This window comes from Lepisosteus oculatus, chromosome 9 (genome assembly GCF_040954835.1).
Source record: "Lepisosteus oculatus isolate fLepOcu1 chromosome 9, fLepOcu1.hap2, whole genome shotgun sequence".
In the NCBI taxonomy this organism is placed as follows: Eukaryota; Metazoa; Chordata; class Actinopteri; order Semionotiformes; family Lepisosteidae; genus Lepisosteus; species Lepisosteus oculatus.
The window spans coordinates 32815119-32833478 of NC_090704.1; the positions used below are offsets into that span (position 1 = coordinate 32815119).

The following is an 18360-nucleotide window of genomic DNA, read 5'->3' on the forward strand; positions in this document are numbered from 1 at the left end:
TGCTCCACACCTTTAACAGGGACAGAATTTCACCTTAAAGTGGGACAATGATCCAAAGCACAATGCTAAGGCTGCTGTGGAGTGGCTTAAGAATAATAAATTGAATGACCTTGAGTGGTCAAGTCAAAGTCTGTCTAGAATCGTGTTGAGATAATTTGAGAGAGCTTGAGCAAATCTGCCGAGAAGAATGGACATAATTGCAGATTTTGCAGCTTACGCTGTGCAAAGTTGGTATAGACTTACCCAAACTGACTTTCAGCTTCAGTCATAGCCAAAGGTGCTTCCATCAGATAATGAGTTCATAGGTCTTAATACTTAAAGAGTCAACTTATTTTTTTTTCTGATATTCACTGTATCTAGTCTTACCCTTAGAAGACTTCAGTTTGAGTATACAGGTTTTGAATGATATGTTAAGTTTAAAAATATATGCATAATGTTGTAGTTTCACTAAATGTGAAAACACAGGAAGGGTCTGAATACTTTTTTAAGAAACAGTATGTGCTTGCTCGCAGTTTCCTGAGTACAGTTCTGTAACTGTAGAAACATGTTAAAAGGCAGCACCTATGATTCTCATATTTATTCCAGTTTGTCACTCTATAACTTCCATTCATATTCAGCCAGATGGCCATTCATCAGCAATTTTCATCCAGCCATTTCATGAAGGAGTTTCAGCTTCAACTGTCAACCTAGAAAGCTTGTTCTAGATGCCCACAACTCTTTGTGTAAAGGAGAATTTGAATTCTCTCAAGCTAGTTATTCCTTTGGTCACATAATAGGTTGTGACTACAGAAGGGTATTTAAACTGTGAAGTCAGAGATGTACAGAAAGAATTCAGTCACTCAGTGCTTCTCCAGTTCAATTTTTAAAATTCCTTCCCATTGCTTATTTGTTGCCTGCCTGTTTTCGACAACACACTTGAGATAGACATTATTCAAAATTCTCTGATCACGGATGAAGGCATCTGAGGCTGCTGTTTTTCTCCCTGCTGACGAGCTCCGTTCCCACAGCCAGAAGTCTGCAGGCTGCCATAAGTTGTGCGATTTCTCAGGTAGCCACCACATATCTCACTACAGTAATATACTTTATTATTTTTGCTCTCCTTTACTGACTACTCTCTGTGAATTTCAGTACCACTGAAGAATGTAAAATGTCAGCAACATTTAAGAAATTTTTACATATATATCAAAGCTGTAAAAAATAATGATGCATTAATTTTACATAGTTTGCACTTCTGTCTTATATATATATATATCTGGTGTGTGAGGCTGTAGGGCATAATGGAAGGTTATCTTATTTATAAGTGTATTTCTTCATGATTACCAAAGAGATAATTAACAGATTATTACACAGGAATGACGTCAATACCAAGATCATACTAGAGAGTAGGATTGAAAAGAAAGCATTACTTACTGATTTCTGGAAAATAGTTTAAAAAGTGCACTAAAGAGAAAGCTTCAATCTGCAGAACTTAACCTTTTTCGAGTTACTTAACAAGAAAGCAGTGCTCATTCCAGACCCCAGTCGAGCCCTTGTTGTCCACTGGTGCTTTAACTCCCTTCCAGGCTCCAGGTGACTAGTTTGTTTTAAATGCTTCTAGTCCCTGTACAGTATGGCTGTAATTTCTGCCAAGGTCATTCTGGACTGAAATGCATTTCTTAAACATCTGGCATGTTGTTTTCATTTCCTTAGTGAACACCTGAATAGAATGATCTATGTAAGCACTCTCCTTTCCATCTGCAATCAGTCCATTCATACAGTATATCTCATGAAGTGATTTGGGTGGAGGAATGTAAGGTCCAGTGAATCAATCATGGCAAGGGTCTTTTAGTTTCTGTTCTCCCCCAAACCCTCACTTAATGAGACTAAATCATTTAAATGGACAGGCTTCCCATCCAGGGGTATCTATCCTTTCTCCCATTTCTTGCCAGGTTAGGCTCAAGTGTCCTCCAAGACCCTGTACTGGATAAAGTGGTTTAGAGAACAGATGGATTGATGGATGGATTAATTGGAAAAAATCCATCTCTTCTATTAAGGTCTGGAGAAAGCTTGTTGGGGCCATTCCTTGAATCAGGTGTTCCTCTTAAATCATTGGGTTTAATAATACTTTGGGGAGCTCTGGTGTTTATTAGTGACAGCAGTGTAGAAAGACAGGCTGGAGAAGGTTTATTGCCATGTTGTTGACAGAGGGGCATGCTGGTCACAGGGAGGGAAAGTGGATGAGTGAGAGAGATGTAGAGCATCTACTGTATGGACACAAGGCCCAGGAGAAAGAGTAAGGAGTTCCCCTTGGTTTTATAGGAGGAAGAATAGGATGGTGAGGCTGGTCAAGAGTGAAAAGTAAGTGGTCATGGCATGGTTGAATGCCCAGGGTGTGGAATGCTACAATACTTAGTGTTCCCAATGTAAATCCATAATGAGGTCATTTAATTTAAGTGAGTGCTACTGCCACGTTGAAATGAAAAACAAACTGTTGTATTGTGTAGGGAAGTAGCAAATGAATGAGCAGATCAACTTGATCTTGCCATAATATTTTCTTACGCTGTTTAGGCTTCAGTGAAATTTTCCTAAATTTTCTTTCTGTGTAATGTGTAATGGGAGAGCACTGTTGACTGTGTCTGGTGGCCCACGCTTGTTTTACATTTCTGTTGATTATGTACTCTTAGACTCACCCTGCAAATGGTCCACAGATGTGTTGCTCTTGTGTTTCTCAGATCGGTTATGGCACAACGGAAAACAGCCCTGTGACATTTTTAAACTTCCCAAAAGACACCGCGACTCGGAAGACAGAGACCGTGGGATGCGTCATAAATCACACTGAGGTACGCCACTGAGGAGAGCAGGAACATTAACATGTACAAAAAGAGTACGGACATTTACAGTATTACTGTTAGTCATCAGCTTACAGGCAAAAGTTGAGATTTGTAATTGTTATTGCAAAGATGCACAAGGAGAGGATAATTTAGAATTCGTATGGGTTTCATATTTAGGGGGGTGGTTCTTTATTCCAATGGAAAATGCTACAGGTATAGAGTGATAGAAAAAATCCTCTCATCCTTTCATGTGAGACCTGTCTGACGTACTGATGTTTTGTGCTTTAAGAGTACGTAAACAATCCATCTTAAGATTTTTCATCTTGCAGTCAGTTGCTCTTTTAATCAGCTAATACTCTATTTTACTTTAATAATATGTCTAAGTATTATATCTTACTTTTGTGCTTACCAGACAAATGTCAATTGCCTATATCTCCTCAGACAACAGGGCTCCCAATCATGACTAAATATTTGCAATATTATTCTCCATTGTACCCAGTATATATTCCTGGCCAAGATGAAAATGTTTTAAACTTGTATGGGAAATAAGAGAATGGATATGCAAATAATATTGCAGTGGGAAATTTAGAAATGTAATTAAGATCATTAATTATTTTCTTTCCTGGTTGTGTATTATCATGCAATTTGCGCGTTTGTGCACATTTCATGGTGAACAGAAAGTCTGACCATGCACACTCCTCAGAGGACATATTCAGACTGATCTCATCTTGTCCCATCTGCTGCAGAGGATGCAGTAGTGAGTCAGTTTCAGCAGTCATCAGGTGATTGAAAGAGGAGTTTGGCATTAGCCACATTAATCTCAGAGGGTGTAAGGCCAGAGTCAGTGGGATAAAATGACAAAAACCTCAACATGTGAAAAACCACAGAAGGGTACACCATCCTAAACCTAGCAACATTATGAATGAGTTTCACATTTTGGGGACATTTAGAATCTTTAATGTCTCCTCCTTGGCTGTAATCCCCCAGGCCAAAATTGCAGACCCCCAGACTGGAAAGATCATGCCTCTGGACACCCTGGGAGAGCTGTTGATCAGGGGCTACTGTGTGATGCTGGGGTATTGGAACGACCAGGAGAAGACCAGGGAGTGCATCACCAGCAGTGGCTGGTACAAGACTGGGTGAGTGGGATGGACTTGCCAGTTGGCATTATTCTGCCACAGCAAATTATGGACATTACAGGTGCACTGCCAAAAAACTGTATTTATATACTTCTGTTCCCACATCTGCAGAAAATGATGTTCAAAAGACTTGAAATATTATATAGAGAAAGGCTGGGTGGAGAAGAACATTAACATTCTTCCCTCTTTACTAATTGCTCTCCACCCCTGAACTGATAACTGCCTCCTCTTCAGAATACATGACAGACAGTGATGACATTGCAGTTACAAACAGTGAACATTTACTGTAAGTATGCAAAGTTACTATATATGACTGTGACCATCCTTCTGCAGTGACATCGCCAGGTTAGATAAGTACGGCTACTGCAGGATCGAAGGCCGCATGAAGGACATGATCATCCGAGGAGGGGAGAACATTTACCCCGCAGAAATCGAGCAGTTCCTCCACACCCACCCCAAAGTGATGGAGGCCCAGGTGAGCCTGATGTTCTGTTCTTCTTATTCTTTATTTCATGTCAAGGGTTTAAAATTAATACAATGAGAGCTTAAAGGAAATAAGTCTCTCCAGTGTTCAGCAGAGCAGATTGTGAGGGACTTGATTGAGTATTCAGAAAACTGACCATTGACAAAGTGAACTCAATGTATTCCCCTTTGCTCAGCAATGAAGAGAGAACACAAGGGCAGAACTAGTCATTAGAGTGATGTGTATTGAGAACAGAGTTGGATTCCGCCCCAGAGCACCCCTTGTGTGGAGTGTGTTTGTTCTCCTCACAGGTGCTTGGGTCTTCTCCCACATTTCTAAAATATACTATATTGGCACAGTAAATTGGTATCGCTTAGCTCTGTATGTGTGTCCTGCATTGGATGGCACAGGCACACCTACAGTGTATTTCTCCTTAAGCCCGTTGTTTGCTGGGTTAGACTGGCTCACAGAGGCCACATACTGGAATACATGATTAATGATTATGATCATGGAAGAGAAAGCAGTTTTTAACACAGAGGATCGATATGCTCCTGCCAGCCAAACAAGTCAAATGACCTTTTCTCATGTGTAATCTTCTTATGTTCTTATGAGATTACAGAGGCATTTGGTCTGTTCTATCCATTCTTACACATAGTGATTTGGCTGTATTTATTTATCAGAGATAGTAATAGAGCCCTTTCATCTTCTTTGTGACAAAAGGAGTATTCTAAGATCCAATTTATAAAGCCACAGTAATCTGAATCTTTTTCTGTAGCTGGTTGTAAGACCAAGGATTTTTAGTTGATGTTGTAATTACACAAAAATGTCTGCAATGAAGAATAGGAAATCCTTCACACTTTGCAGTTTCCTGTGCAGGATTAAAGTGAGATAGTTTAAGACAATAAAAGTTAGAATCTTTTTTTTAACACAAATCAAATACCTCCCTATGACTTAAAATAAATTGGAAGTGGACTGATATTGTCAACACAGTCCAGGACGCCAAACTTACCCCTGAAAAGCAGAGCAGTACAAATGCCTGGGAGAAGGACAATTCACAGCCCTTGCAGATCCAAATGAAATAAACAAAGTTGAAAATCCCAATGGCTCTAGATGAAAGGGGGCTGTTTGGCCCATTGTACTTATTTGTTTCTGTTTCAGTCACATAACCAGCATGCACTGGTCATATCATAAACAAACACAAGGGTAAAAAGGTGAAAAAACTGACAGGCTAAAGAAAGAGAGCATTTTAGTTTTGGACAGAGAATGCTTGAAAGTCACTGACAAATTCATCCCACTGGACCTCTTCGGAATCAACAGGGAAACACAAACTAGATGACAAAGGTGAAAACTATAGGGAAGTGCATTCAAAACTCAGAAGAGGAGGCATTTCTCTACTCAAGGGTTGTGGAAGAATGGAACAAGTAGTTCGGCCATCTTGGTGAAGCAGATACCCTGGCTTCTTTCAAGAAAGGGCTGAATGAGATCCTCAGGTCAAACTGGTACTAACTGCTGAATGAAATGTCCATTTCATTACCTTCCTTGTCCTTCCTTGTGTCCTTAATCAGTGCAGAATCCACATGAACTGAGCCCAGGACCCATTAGCACTAACTAGGCCACCATCGTCCCGACCTTAAAACAGTAAACTGACTGGATACTGGTGAATAGCAGCTGTTCACACTGTGTTGTGTTGCCTGTCCCCTGCAGGTGATTGGTGTGAAGGACGAGAGGATGGGAGAGGAGGTGTGCGCTTGTATCAAGCTAAAGGAAGGACAGGAGTGCACACCAGAGGAAATCAGGGTGTTCTGTAAGGGCCAGGTGAGAAAAGCACAGGACGCCTACAGACAAGAACTGGTTTGTGCCCTCCAGTCATAGGGCTGCAGGGCCTGATGTCAGCTGTATAATACTTCTGTTGTATATCATTAAGTGCGCATGCCAGTTCTACTTTTGATGTCTACTTTTGGGTTGATGCACAGTGATAGGATTGGTGATGTCTTGTATATCGTCAGTTTTTGTTCGATAAAGAGTTAAGCAGCTGTACTGCATCTTTGTCTATCCTGTCAATAGACAAAGTTTCAATAGTCTATTGCGTTCAATACACTACAACTTCCATTCAGGTTATAACATATAATTGGTTTCATATCAGATTAGTGGCATTTCATTGGAATTCCTGCATAACAAACAGGTTAGAACGAAACTTATAGAATGATTATTACTACAACTTATAATAGGAAACGTAGACGTACAGTACTATCAAAATTCCTTCTTTGGATCCAGCTGTAGTCAAAAGAATACACTTCAGTGCTTAGTGTAGGTCCAAGCATCATAGTCAAATTTTAATTTTGAACTTTTGATCATATTACAAATTTTGCTGCAACAAAGCATGCAAATTGTTACTGTACAGATTTTTATAAAATACAAAACTGTTTTTGCTGTAATGAGCACTATTCCTTTGTTGATAAGTATCCTTCTTTAGGCAGAGGGATACACGTCATTGCTTAGTGTAGGAATTGAAAAAGCTGTAACATACACTCTTAATTTTTTCTTTATTTTATTCAATGTATTTAATTATTTTAATTCTTTGATTTTTACATTAATAATGACAATTTTATTAAGTAAAACTTTTTTCATGTATTGCTTGTCTAGAAAGATTTGTGTACTACCGTAAATACCATTACTGTACATGGCTAATGTAAACATATGGAACGTTATATGGCTTTAATAGTCAGTAATTAACATAACATAAAAGTAATACTGTTGTTACTGTAGTGTTTTTTTTTAATATACAAAAACAGGTTTGAAATCTATTGTGATGTTTCTTGGATTCAGAAACTAATCTGAGGGATTTACATACAATATAATCTTAATTTTTAATGTATTAATTTTCTCCTTAGGGACAATTTTCATGGTATGGATTACATTTGTAAATTAAGGAATGCCCTTTATACTTACCTGTAGTGTGTACTAGTAGTCAAAGCAGTAATTGCAGAAGCTCTTTCAGCTGTCTCTCCAGTGTTTAGAGAGCAGATTTTGAGGGGATTACACAAGGTGTAATAGTAATAACAATGTATGTGTCAAGAGACCTCCACTTGAGATGAAGTAATTAGTGAAGTACCACAGGGACAACTTCAAGGATTCAAGGACTCTTCAATGGATAACTTCTTTTCAGGAATGTCCTATAACTACATGATAAAAGTATTGTAACAAAAACACAATAATGTCTACAGCTCCCAGTCCTACCTTAAATCACTGCCCATCACACCTGGTGAGCTACAGAGTGTTGGACAAAGAAAATGTCAGGGAAAGAATCTTTAATTGGGACAGAAGATGTTGGTCAACTGAGTCAGCAGGGAATTAAAGGGAGGCAAGGCCGTGGAGACTAGCAGGCAGAAGGAATTAGAGAGAAGCAAGGCTGAAAAAATAGAGGAGGCAAGAGTTGTTGATAAACCAAGAGTCAACTCAAGAAAAAACTAGAGCCCAGACCTTGAGCAGAGTAAGGACATATTTATACAATACATGTAAGCGAATAGCTTTTGTATCTTATCAGAACTTAACAAGGTTGATAAGACATACACGCTTAACGTTTGACACAGAACATAGATATCCTTCTGTTTTCTTACCCCTTCATTACATTCTGGGTTGCGGGGGAGCTGGAAGCAATAGCCAAGCAATAGGCACAAGGCAGGATACAGGCTGGACGGGATGCCAGTCCATCACTGGGCATGCTCAGGCACACACTCACACCAAGGCCAGTTTTTCCAGAAGCCAATTAGCCTACCAGTATTTCTGGACTATAGGAGGAAACGGGAGGAAATCCATGGAAACAAACTCCATACAGATATCACACCAAGTCCAGAGTTGAACCCAGGGTCCCCAGGGCTGCAAGGCAGCAGTGCTAACCACTGTGCCATCTAGAACAAATGATCATTTCTGAGGTGTACTTCAATAATATTATGAATAGATTTAAAATAATGTATACCTATCCTGTATTTTATTTCTGTATTTTTGCAGATATCACATTTCAAGATACCACGATATGTGATTTTTGTGCAGGACTACCCCCTCACTGTTTCTGGAAAGGTAGGCACCCAGTGATTCATTTCAGTCTTTAAGAATTCAGCATGTGAATTAGATCACCGGAGGATCAGTTTCACTGTCACAGTACATTGTGTGACTTCCATGTCTCTCGACATCATGCATTAGAGACAAAGTCTAACAAAAAGTATAAAAAGGTGTGAAGATTCCCAATGATTATACTCAGACATGGCAATCTATTCACTGCAAATTTCTGAATTATTATAAAAGGTCTTTTAGAAATCAGTCTTGTATATTTAGTCAGTTGAATTACAGACTGAAATGCTTGAAAACTTGAAATAAATAACTAGGAAAAATGGAATGAGTTTACTATGATTATGTACAGATTAGTCACTGGTTATCAAAGGAAATCATGTAATGTTATTAAAGTGAGGGAATGTTAAGTAAGAAGTAAGAAGTTTGAAATGATTCCATTTGTCTTGACCTTGTCAAGGTAACAGGATGTTATGGTTAGGAGCCTAAAGGAACAAATGAAGAAACAAAGAACGTAAAACTGTTACATTTAAGAATGATGCAGCATTGAGCTCTGAACATTAAGCACATGAAGCTTTCTTAGGTCTGAAGTCCAAGAACAAAACTTAATTTTAAGAACTGAAATACAAATTTAAGTCTTCTCTTTCAGTCTTTTGGCAGGTGTCTTTGCATTTAATATGTGAGGTTTATAACCAAAACCCCTATGAGGGAGATTGAACTCAAACCCCTTCTTCCCTCATTCCGTACCCTGATAAGAAACCTAAAGTAACTGTTAACAGTTGTTTAACCCTAACCAGCAATAGCCTAACCTACCTGGCGGATCCTGTTTGGCCAGGGACTCTTAAACATAACCCAAAGCTGCATCAACGACACATCAGCAGTCAGAAATGCTGCTACTTTACATAGTCTTCTCAGATTGCAGACACCTTACCTTATACCTTTCCTACCAACTTGATGGCTGCTGACACAGCTTCCACCTGAAAGCCACACCTCCATTCTAACTGTTGGGCCAGACCCAAACTCCTGACCTTTGGAGTTTCAGCCAATGGGCAGAGCTAACCATGTTCCTCTCCTCCCAGTCTAACCTTCAATAACCATACGGAGCCAACCCGCTCCTCAGAGACTTGAAGGTTAGACATATCCCTCAAGAGGGCCAACCATGATCTCAGGTCTGTCCTGTCTAACATTCGCAGACTGATGTTATCCATGAACTAAGTTTTCTCTCTTTCTGTGCATGTAAACCTCCTTCAGCCTACAGTATTTAAAGAGACTGATAATCAGCTACAGCTGCAGCAGAATCTTTTGCTGCTCCCACGTGCAAATACATGCACTTAACCAGCAAGCACATTCCTAAACCAATCTCTAAATCAACCTTAAAACCACATTTTAATGACTTAAAACCCTTTCCCAGATGCTAAACCTAATAAAACTCCTTAAAATGACAGATGACCCTTTATGGGAAGATAAAAGCAGAAGACTCAATGTCACAAATAAGGAAGTGATCATTTCACACATTGCTCACTAGTAGTCTTGTCCCAACAATCTCCTCAGGTCTTGCTGTAGCTCCATCTCAATGAGATCATATCGAAGCAGTGTAATAACTTCAGGGTTTTTTCCTCATAGTGAGGACCACATCTGCACGAAATAATTGAAATGGGACAGATTATAACAACTTAAAGTTTTAGCATAATGCAGATTAAGTCGAATGTTTCACATGTGGTCCCAATTCTGGGTTAGACCCAAATTCGAATAGACCCTGTCCTCCTCAGACAAAGTTATGTGGGATATTTTTTGTTGATAGATTTTGTAAATTATTCAATATATGAATACAAAAATGTCTATTTTTTCTTTTCTTCAGATACAGAAGAATAAACTGAGGGACAGAACTGAAAAAGAGCTGGGACTCTGAAAAATCCTAAACTGTCCATGTGTTAGGGGGGAAAAGGGAGTGAGGGGAGTTTCTTACTGTGCATTTTTATTTCCTCTGAGACAATCAACACTTCTTTTGATCTTAAAAGGCATTTTTCTGTCTTCCACAATGACATCATTCTGGGGCTTTGATTTTAACAGAAGCACAGGTCTAAAGGATGTCTGTTAAACCTCTGGGTGCTTTCTATCATTGTACACAGGTAGCAAAGAAGAAATCAGGTTTGAGGTGTATCTTAAATGAATTGAGGTATCAGGGGTGTCATACCTGTGAACTTTATACTGACATATTTACTCACAGTACCCACACAAACATTTATGTAATCATTTGAATAAGATAGGAATGTATGCGAAATTTCAAAAAATACTGTAAGTACAAATAAGAAATAAAAAGCATAAAAAACAATGTATATGAAATGTACTTGGCATTATTATCTGAAATAAAATGTCAGTATTATCAAGGCAACTCTGATCTCTCAGATGTCATGACATGCCATTCAGGTTTGAACAAATCAAATCAAAGTTTATTTATCAAATGCACAACAATACAGCGTGCAGCAGTAGTTGCTGGCAATGAAATGCCTTTTCTGTGAGCTCAAAAAAATCACAAGAATCACAAAAATCACAAAGCAGTGTTTGTGTCTGCTACTCTATTTTCAACATTAAGCTACAGGTATAAGGAATTCTCTTTCTCACATTATTTCATCACAAAATGTTTCCTCAGTTACTTCCACAGATTTTCAAAACCAAAGGCTATGAACAGTGGAAAATTGTGGAAATAATATTACATGCTTCCAAGACAAAGAGGAGATGAGACCTTTTGTGAAAGAAGGTTTCTTTATAGCCAGTGGGAATCAGCCTACAAATCCCAGAAAATTACTCTGTCTTTCTTTAAAAGGAGCAGGAGCAATTAACTAACTTATTGTTAATTGAACAAATCAGCATTTTTTTTTCCTCCAATCAATTAGCTATTACCACCAAATGAATTAGACAGGTCACCACCAATTTGTCTCCTTTCTACTGTTTCCTGTGTTTCAATTCTTGTTCTTATAATACCGCTCTGCACGAATTTGGGATTGAATGTTGTTAACCAACACAACATTTGTGCTATGACCTTTGCATCAGGTGAGGTGAGGACGAGGGCAATGAAATGCATACATTTCTTTGAAACACAGTCATGTCAGAACAATCTGTCAGTGCTTGGTCTGGGAATATCTTGCAGTGCCTAAAGAAGAGATACCATGGTTAGAGAAATTTTGAAACCTGTTACTAATATGAATTATGATTTAATGAGTCTGTGATAATTAGAAGTCAGAAACAAATCAAAAGTTATTAAAGACAAACCAATTCTCCACTAAAAGTATGTTATATAGACTGATGGAAAAAGGAAAACACAACATTTTCTGGAATGAGAATATGATAGTTATAGCTTATGTACTTTTACAAAAAGTTGTCAATTTGTTTTAAGCCCTCTGATCAGCAATACAGCTTGTGCAGTGAGGCATTGCAACTTGCCAATCACACGAAAGCTCGTTAGATGCACTTTTACCTAACGAGGTCCAGCTGGAACAATGCCTGATCAGGTCACCTTTAAAAAGGCCTTAATTCAAAGCTTAGGTCACCGCAAGAAAAAGGACATACCTAGTTAGTTTTCTGTGTATTCCATAATGCCTTGAATGTCACCAGAATCAAGGGAGAGAGCCGCTGGCATGTTGCAGGCAGGCATGTCATGTGCCAGCGTTGCCAGACACTATGGAGTAAGCTGCTCCACTATGTCCTGACTGCAGAGAAGGTTTCAGCAGACCGGCAGGACAGATGACCTATCGCCATCGAGTGACCAAACCAGATCCGGACCGACACATCAGAGGAGGTGTTGTTTCTCTTTTCCATCAGTATATACTGTATACAAGTTAGCAAAGTACAGGTTTACCCATTACATTAAATGTGCATTATAGTTACTTTATATTGGCAAAAACTACTCCAGAAGACAGACCTCACCATGGTTTGTCTGTATAAAAAGTAGTACCTGTAGATATAGAAGTCTAAAATTATGAAATGAGCAATAACAATTCCATGAATGATTCCAATACAGCAGCACTCCAACACTTGGACACCAGCTTGTTGTTGACCAGGTGATATTGGGTTAATCTTGAATAAGACATACTGTAGCTCAGACTCAAAATGGGCTCTGGACTTCAGACAAGTTTCAGGTATGAGTGATCCTAATAGGGTAGCAGTCTCTGCCTGAGGAAAGAAGACTGAAGCAATTTGTAAAAATGTCTATAAAGAAAACATCTCACTGCATCAGCACTGAAGAAGTAAAAACTGCAGTGTGCCACTGTAAGAAATGTTATTCTCTGCCTTATTTCTGTCAAGTACCATGTGTGTACTGTACATGATACTAAGATTTTAACTTTCAGCATCTGGGTCTTTACTTTGTTCTGGCCCTAACAGTCATACCAGGGAACGTACTTTTACTGAGAAGGCAAACTCTCAGTCAAATTCTTTATATAAATAGAAACAAGATTACATCTGTTTAAAGCACAGCAGAACATAGGATGGAATGCAAGAAAAGATAATTATTAACAGATGTTTCAAAGATTAATTTTATGGATGAGACAACCCTAACGGATTTTTTATTTTAACACATAGAAACATTCTTGACATGAGAATATAGAGTAGCTGAATGTTATGTACTGAATGAGGCTGCAAAATGCATTTATTTTTGTAAGATGATTCCATAGAGACACACTGAAGTGTGCATTCAACATTCATTTAGCTCTGAATTCCTTTTTGTTTACTTGTGATCTGTAACAGGGATTTTAACGTTTTTTTTCAGAGAAGAACCTTTTAAGAAATAACTTGCAATACGGAGCGATATTTTAAATTGCAAAATCAAAGTGAGGTCTATCATTTTAATAATGCTCTAATAAATTATTAAAACATTGAAACCAGTTTGATAAGAAAATAAGTTACCACGAGATGGTGAGAGTCTCGGTAAAATGACTTGTTCAAGATGATCAGTTTCTCCTCACTGAACGTAGTAACCTGAAGCATTCAGGGACTTAAATGATCTGTATGAAGACATTTGTGCAACTTAATTACTACATTGAAATGTGTCGTGTAATTCGGTATGCATTGGGGAATTCTGCACGACGAAGCGATTTTTTTTAAAGTTCGTTATTTGAAACTACAGTAAGTTAAAACTATATTTTACACATACTGAATGATTTCAGAATGCTTGCCAACAATATACGCCATTTCCACTCACTCTCCGACCCTTCCTACCCTGGTTTAGAGACTGCCTGTTTCTGAACTCCGACCCGAAGACAAAAATAAACTCGAATTTAAAGAATATTGAATGAACTGTTTCCGGCAGTTCTATAGTTCCACACAATTGCATAGGAAAGTATCCACTGTGTATATTGTAAAGAGCCCCAAGAAAGCGGACGAAAGAATAGGCTTACAAGCACCACCAGTTGGGCCGTAGTGTTTTTACATCCATTCAGTAGGTATCGCGTTTCATCATTCACATCTTCTAATTTTAACTCTGTATTTTCTAATATCTGCAAGTATAAATTGTAGATTAAACGATAAAGTTGTATGTTTCTTGATAGTGACATGTTCAGTTATTTGCCGTACTTAATAGCAGTTTAAAATAAAGTGAGGACTAGTAAATAGCGCAGTCCTGAACCGCAGGGCTAAGAAAAGTAATGGAGTCATTTTGCATCTGAGCGCAAACACCCGCATTAACCTATCTTTGAGTCATGAGAAGAAAATCTTGCAATTTTATTCAAATACTAGAATACAAAATCGCAAAATACGTTGTTGTATGAAAAATATCAAGGTTCAACTTTTCTTAATCAGAAACCTATTTTGCGCAATGAAATTATTTCACTGCTTATATCGCAGAAAAGCAGGAAGTGTTTCCAGTTTGAGATTTTTACCAGAAGAGGGCACCAGAAGTTTGTATTTTTCTTTGCAACTGAACACCGCTGTTGGTATAGCAATATATAGAAAATATCCAGTGGCACTTACTCAGCTCCATCGAATATCACAAACCGTATTGAAATGCTGATCCATTTGCTTTTAAAACAACCTCGAAATATTTGTAAAAAGATTCAGACCCTTAACCGGAAGCCCAGGGCGCAAGATGTACTCTCCCCTGGATGGGACGCCAGTCTGAATGTGGTTGGTGAAATTGATTTTTTTTGTTTTAATTTGCATATAGAGGGCATCAAAAATGGTATTTTTCAGAAATATGTATTTTAAAATTGTATTTTTTATTATAAAATCTTGATGCATTTCCGACAATAAAATGGTTTATCCTACACAAAAACAGCATGAGAGAATGTTTGACAAAGCAATGGAAACATTTACCCTGCTTTTTGTTGGAATACACTGTGTTTAGTGCTCAAGAATGATGGATTACTTTTAACTTTTTTTTTTTGGATCAGATTGGAGTACATCAGAGGATGTAATCTCTAATTACCCTTGTTCAGTCCCAGTAATTTGATTTTAGATATTGTCTTCCAAAGCTGAGGTCATTTACAAATGCAATTATCCCCACCGGTAGAAAATACATTCATCTTAAACAGGCTATCCACTCTAATGTGAGGCTGTTAATTGTATTTTTTTTTTAAAGAACATACAATGCTGTGTGGATGCCTGCAATCACAGCTTTCTTGTGTTTTTTATGTAGCAGCAACACAGTAACTTTTCATGAGGTAATATACAATAAATCCACACACAAGCTGAACTGAAGAATGTAAAAGTATTGATCATTCTGTTGTCTGCCCAATTAGCATCACAAGTTCTTCTGTAATGTCAGCACACTACACACAATATGCTAATACTCTATTGTCTGATTTGTCTTGCATGCATCCGTTGTAGCACTTGACCAACACACTACATTCCATTTTAGTTTATTCTCAGTGGCAAAACACGGCTAGAAATGTTCCAGTTCAACCCATGATAATTAGTGCCATTTTAAATTTTTGTTGTCACCTTTGCCGTTCAGATTTGTTTTTTGATTTAAACTGTGAGGCCATAGACTCCCCATCAGCTCCGCTGTGGTGCAGTTGTTTCAGTTTAACGTGTCATAGAAAGGAAGATCAATGTTTTGAAGCAACCTGTTCTGGCATCTTCTCCTGCACATCACAACTGCAACATGGAACAAGGTTGGATGTCTGAAAACACAAAGCAACCTGATGATGCAGGCACAGAAATGAATTACTTTGTGTTTCTGTAAATGGCTAAATTCAGAGTATTCAATGGTTTGTTATTCATTTTAATTAATGAATCAAAACAGGGTCTGAATTATTTAATTACATTTGTGCAAGGCATATGGTTAACTGTGTATTCAAGTGAAACAGAGTGCATTTATTGTTCTTTCAGAAGACGGAAACAGCAGAATTGAAATAGAGCAGCAGCTGTACCAATACTTTATGGAAGCAAGTGTTTTTCTGTGTTTACATATGAAAGCCCCGGACTCTCAAGTGTCTTATAGGTTGGGTGCAACCCTGCTGGTTGCATTTGAGTGGGCCCTACCCCACTTCCAACTGACTCCTGGGGCTTGTAAGCTTGTTGACGAGACCATTCATTCATCCTTGCTCTTCTGACGCCGACTGCTGTGTCTCGTAACATTCAAAATGGTGAAATTTCACAAGACAAGAGTGTGAACAGTACTCATGCCTCCTGTACTGGCACATGGCTTTTAACAGGGAGCTCACTCCAGTATGGGAGGAAATAAAGGGGGGAAAAATGAAATCCACACTTTGAAGCAGAAATAATTAATACTCTCTGATTTCAAGGCCACCTTAAATACTGTGGAGCATTTGGTTGTTTTGACCAGGAGATCGGAACAGTTCAGTTCAAACCACAGTGGTTTTGTGGTGATCTATAATTTTTCCTCCCCACAAACCACTGTCACATCAGCTTCACCACAGACAACTTCTTTTAATATGTACATGCTTCCTCTTGCGGACGTACTACTCTGACATAAGGCAGTTCTCAAATCTAACTTCAGATTCTTTTGTCGCAGCTGCCTCAGCTCTAGTATAACAATGGAAACCTGTCAAACACGCATAATAATGGAACTCCCTCCAGTTTAACTCTACAAACAGTTATAGTTGGAGGTGCAAATGTTTCTGTTTTCCAAATAAACCCTTTTCTTGTATAGTATGCTGTCTTGTCTTAGCTCCGGTATCAACTATCTTATTCCAAAATCCAGTTTTTTTTTTTCTTGTTTCAGACACAAACTCAAAACCTCAATGTGTTCCATATGCTGCCACCTGCAATTTTGCATGTATTGGACATCACATACCCATCAGCTCCCTGACAACACCCTAGTGAATGTCCGAATACTGCTGGTGACAGTCTGAATCAGGTGTCTTCAGCTTCAGTACTAGACGGCTACCTTGTCTTCAGATTTCTATTGGAACTGAGTTCTTTCACTTGGTTGAACTAATTATTCAACCAAGTGGGTCCTTATTGAACTGGTCTCCATGTATTTGCACCATTCTGCTTTGAGTCCTTCATACACCTTTCCTGAAACATGGGTGCAACAATCTGGGAGAAGTGCCCACTGTAATGATAAATTCCAGATGACTGTCATTTCAGCTGCATATAGCTATATTAGTACCATTTTGTAGATCTAGAACTTGTAATATTTGAGGGCAGTATGCTTCTGCCATGCTGTGCTTTCAGTTCCCTCAGTTCTGTCTAGTCTTTTGGAGTGTAAACTGAGAATTATGCCGTACGGTTTAAGCCAATGATAATGTACTCTTCACATTGAATATACACATTGGATCAAAAATGGAAGTTTGTCGAGTTTGGGATGACAGACTTGTATAAATGTACAAAGAAAATGCCAAATTTCACTGCAATCTACATGGGGAAAGAACAGCTGTGTTTTGAAAGTGCAAATCAAAGCAAGTTTTGACACTACAAGTAATGAGGCTTGCTGTTTCAGCCACAATGAGGTATGGATTTTGCAATATTAACAGATATGCAGAAGCATTTGTTTCTCAGGACCTAATAAGGTTCCATAACACCAAGTGCTAAATGAGATTGTGACAGAATGATGCAGAAGGCAAGGGTGATCCATGGTTTTGAGAACCGCTTAATTTGAATTAGATTTACCTCTTGCCTGGGGATGAATGGGTCTGTGCAGTGGGTGAATTAAAATGAGATTTTATTTATTTTTTGTGGTGCTTGGCATCAAACACTGTCATTACAACCCTGGCTCAGATGATACAACACAAAGACTGATAAAGAGTGCCAGAGGGCAGGAAGTTATTATTAATATTCACCCACCAATGGGCACAGGTTTTAAATATTACATCTATGCCTCAGAGCACGCCATTTTATCAGATAGCCTTAAATCAAAGTTGTTTGCAACCCAGAGACAGCTGGTGTACTCTCTCAATCCATCATTGAAGTGACACGTCTAATCTAGCATGTAGCTAAGCCAAAATGCATAGAAAGAATCAATGCAATTGTTGTCTTTGCTGAAAAGTACTTGTCCTTCCTGCAGGAGTGATTTTAAAACCACCAGAGTTTCTGTGTGGGGCCATGCAATACTGGTCAGGGATATTTGAAATGCCACTAGTTAAACAGTGTTGGCCTAGTGGCGACGTTCCCAACCATGTGTTGTGACAAAAAAAATGTAATGATTTGTTTTTCATGTTGAATTTTAAGCAAGATTTCAATCAAACCTTCACACAAAATTGCTCCACGCTAAATACCCTGCTTAATGGTCCATTAAATAAGGCCGTTTTCGAAGCAATTCAGGCGCATAATTATCCTATAGCCTATAATACTGCCCTTTAAGGTGACGGATTGTTGTCAGTAATTTTGAAATTGAAACATAGGGTTTGTTTGTCATAGTGGGATCAAAGTAAATAAGCAAGTTTCTCATTTGATCATGAAAAAAATTGCATTAGGGAACAGTTTT

General features: G+C 38.4%; 1 protein-coding gene across 1 annotated transcript in view; it reads left to right on the forward strand.

Moving 5' to 3' along the window:
* acsf2 (acyl-CoA synthetase family member 2) overlaps window positions 1–10809 on the forward strand; it is a 54693-nt gene extending 43884 nt beyond the window's left edge. Inside the window, exons 11-16 of the mRNA XM_015356097.2 lie at window positions 2712–2819; window positions 3798–3949; window positions 4283–4424; window positions 6117–6227; window positions 8421–8489; window positions 10336–10809. Coding sequence (XP_015211583.1) covers window positions 2712–2819; window positions 3798–3949; window positions 4283–4424; window positions 6117–6227; window positions 8421–8489; window positions 10336–10386 — 633 coding nt within the window. The 3' untranslated portion in view covers window positions 10387–10809. The remainder of the gene's footprint in view (window positions 1–2711; window positions 2820–3797; window positions 3950–4282; window positions 4425–6116; window positions 6228–8420; window positions 8490–10335) is intronic.
* The last annotated feature ends 7551 nt before the right edge of the window (window positions 10810–18360 follow it).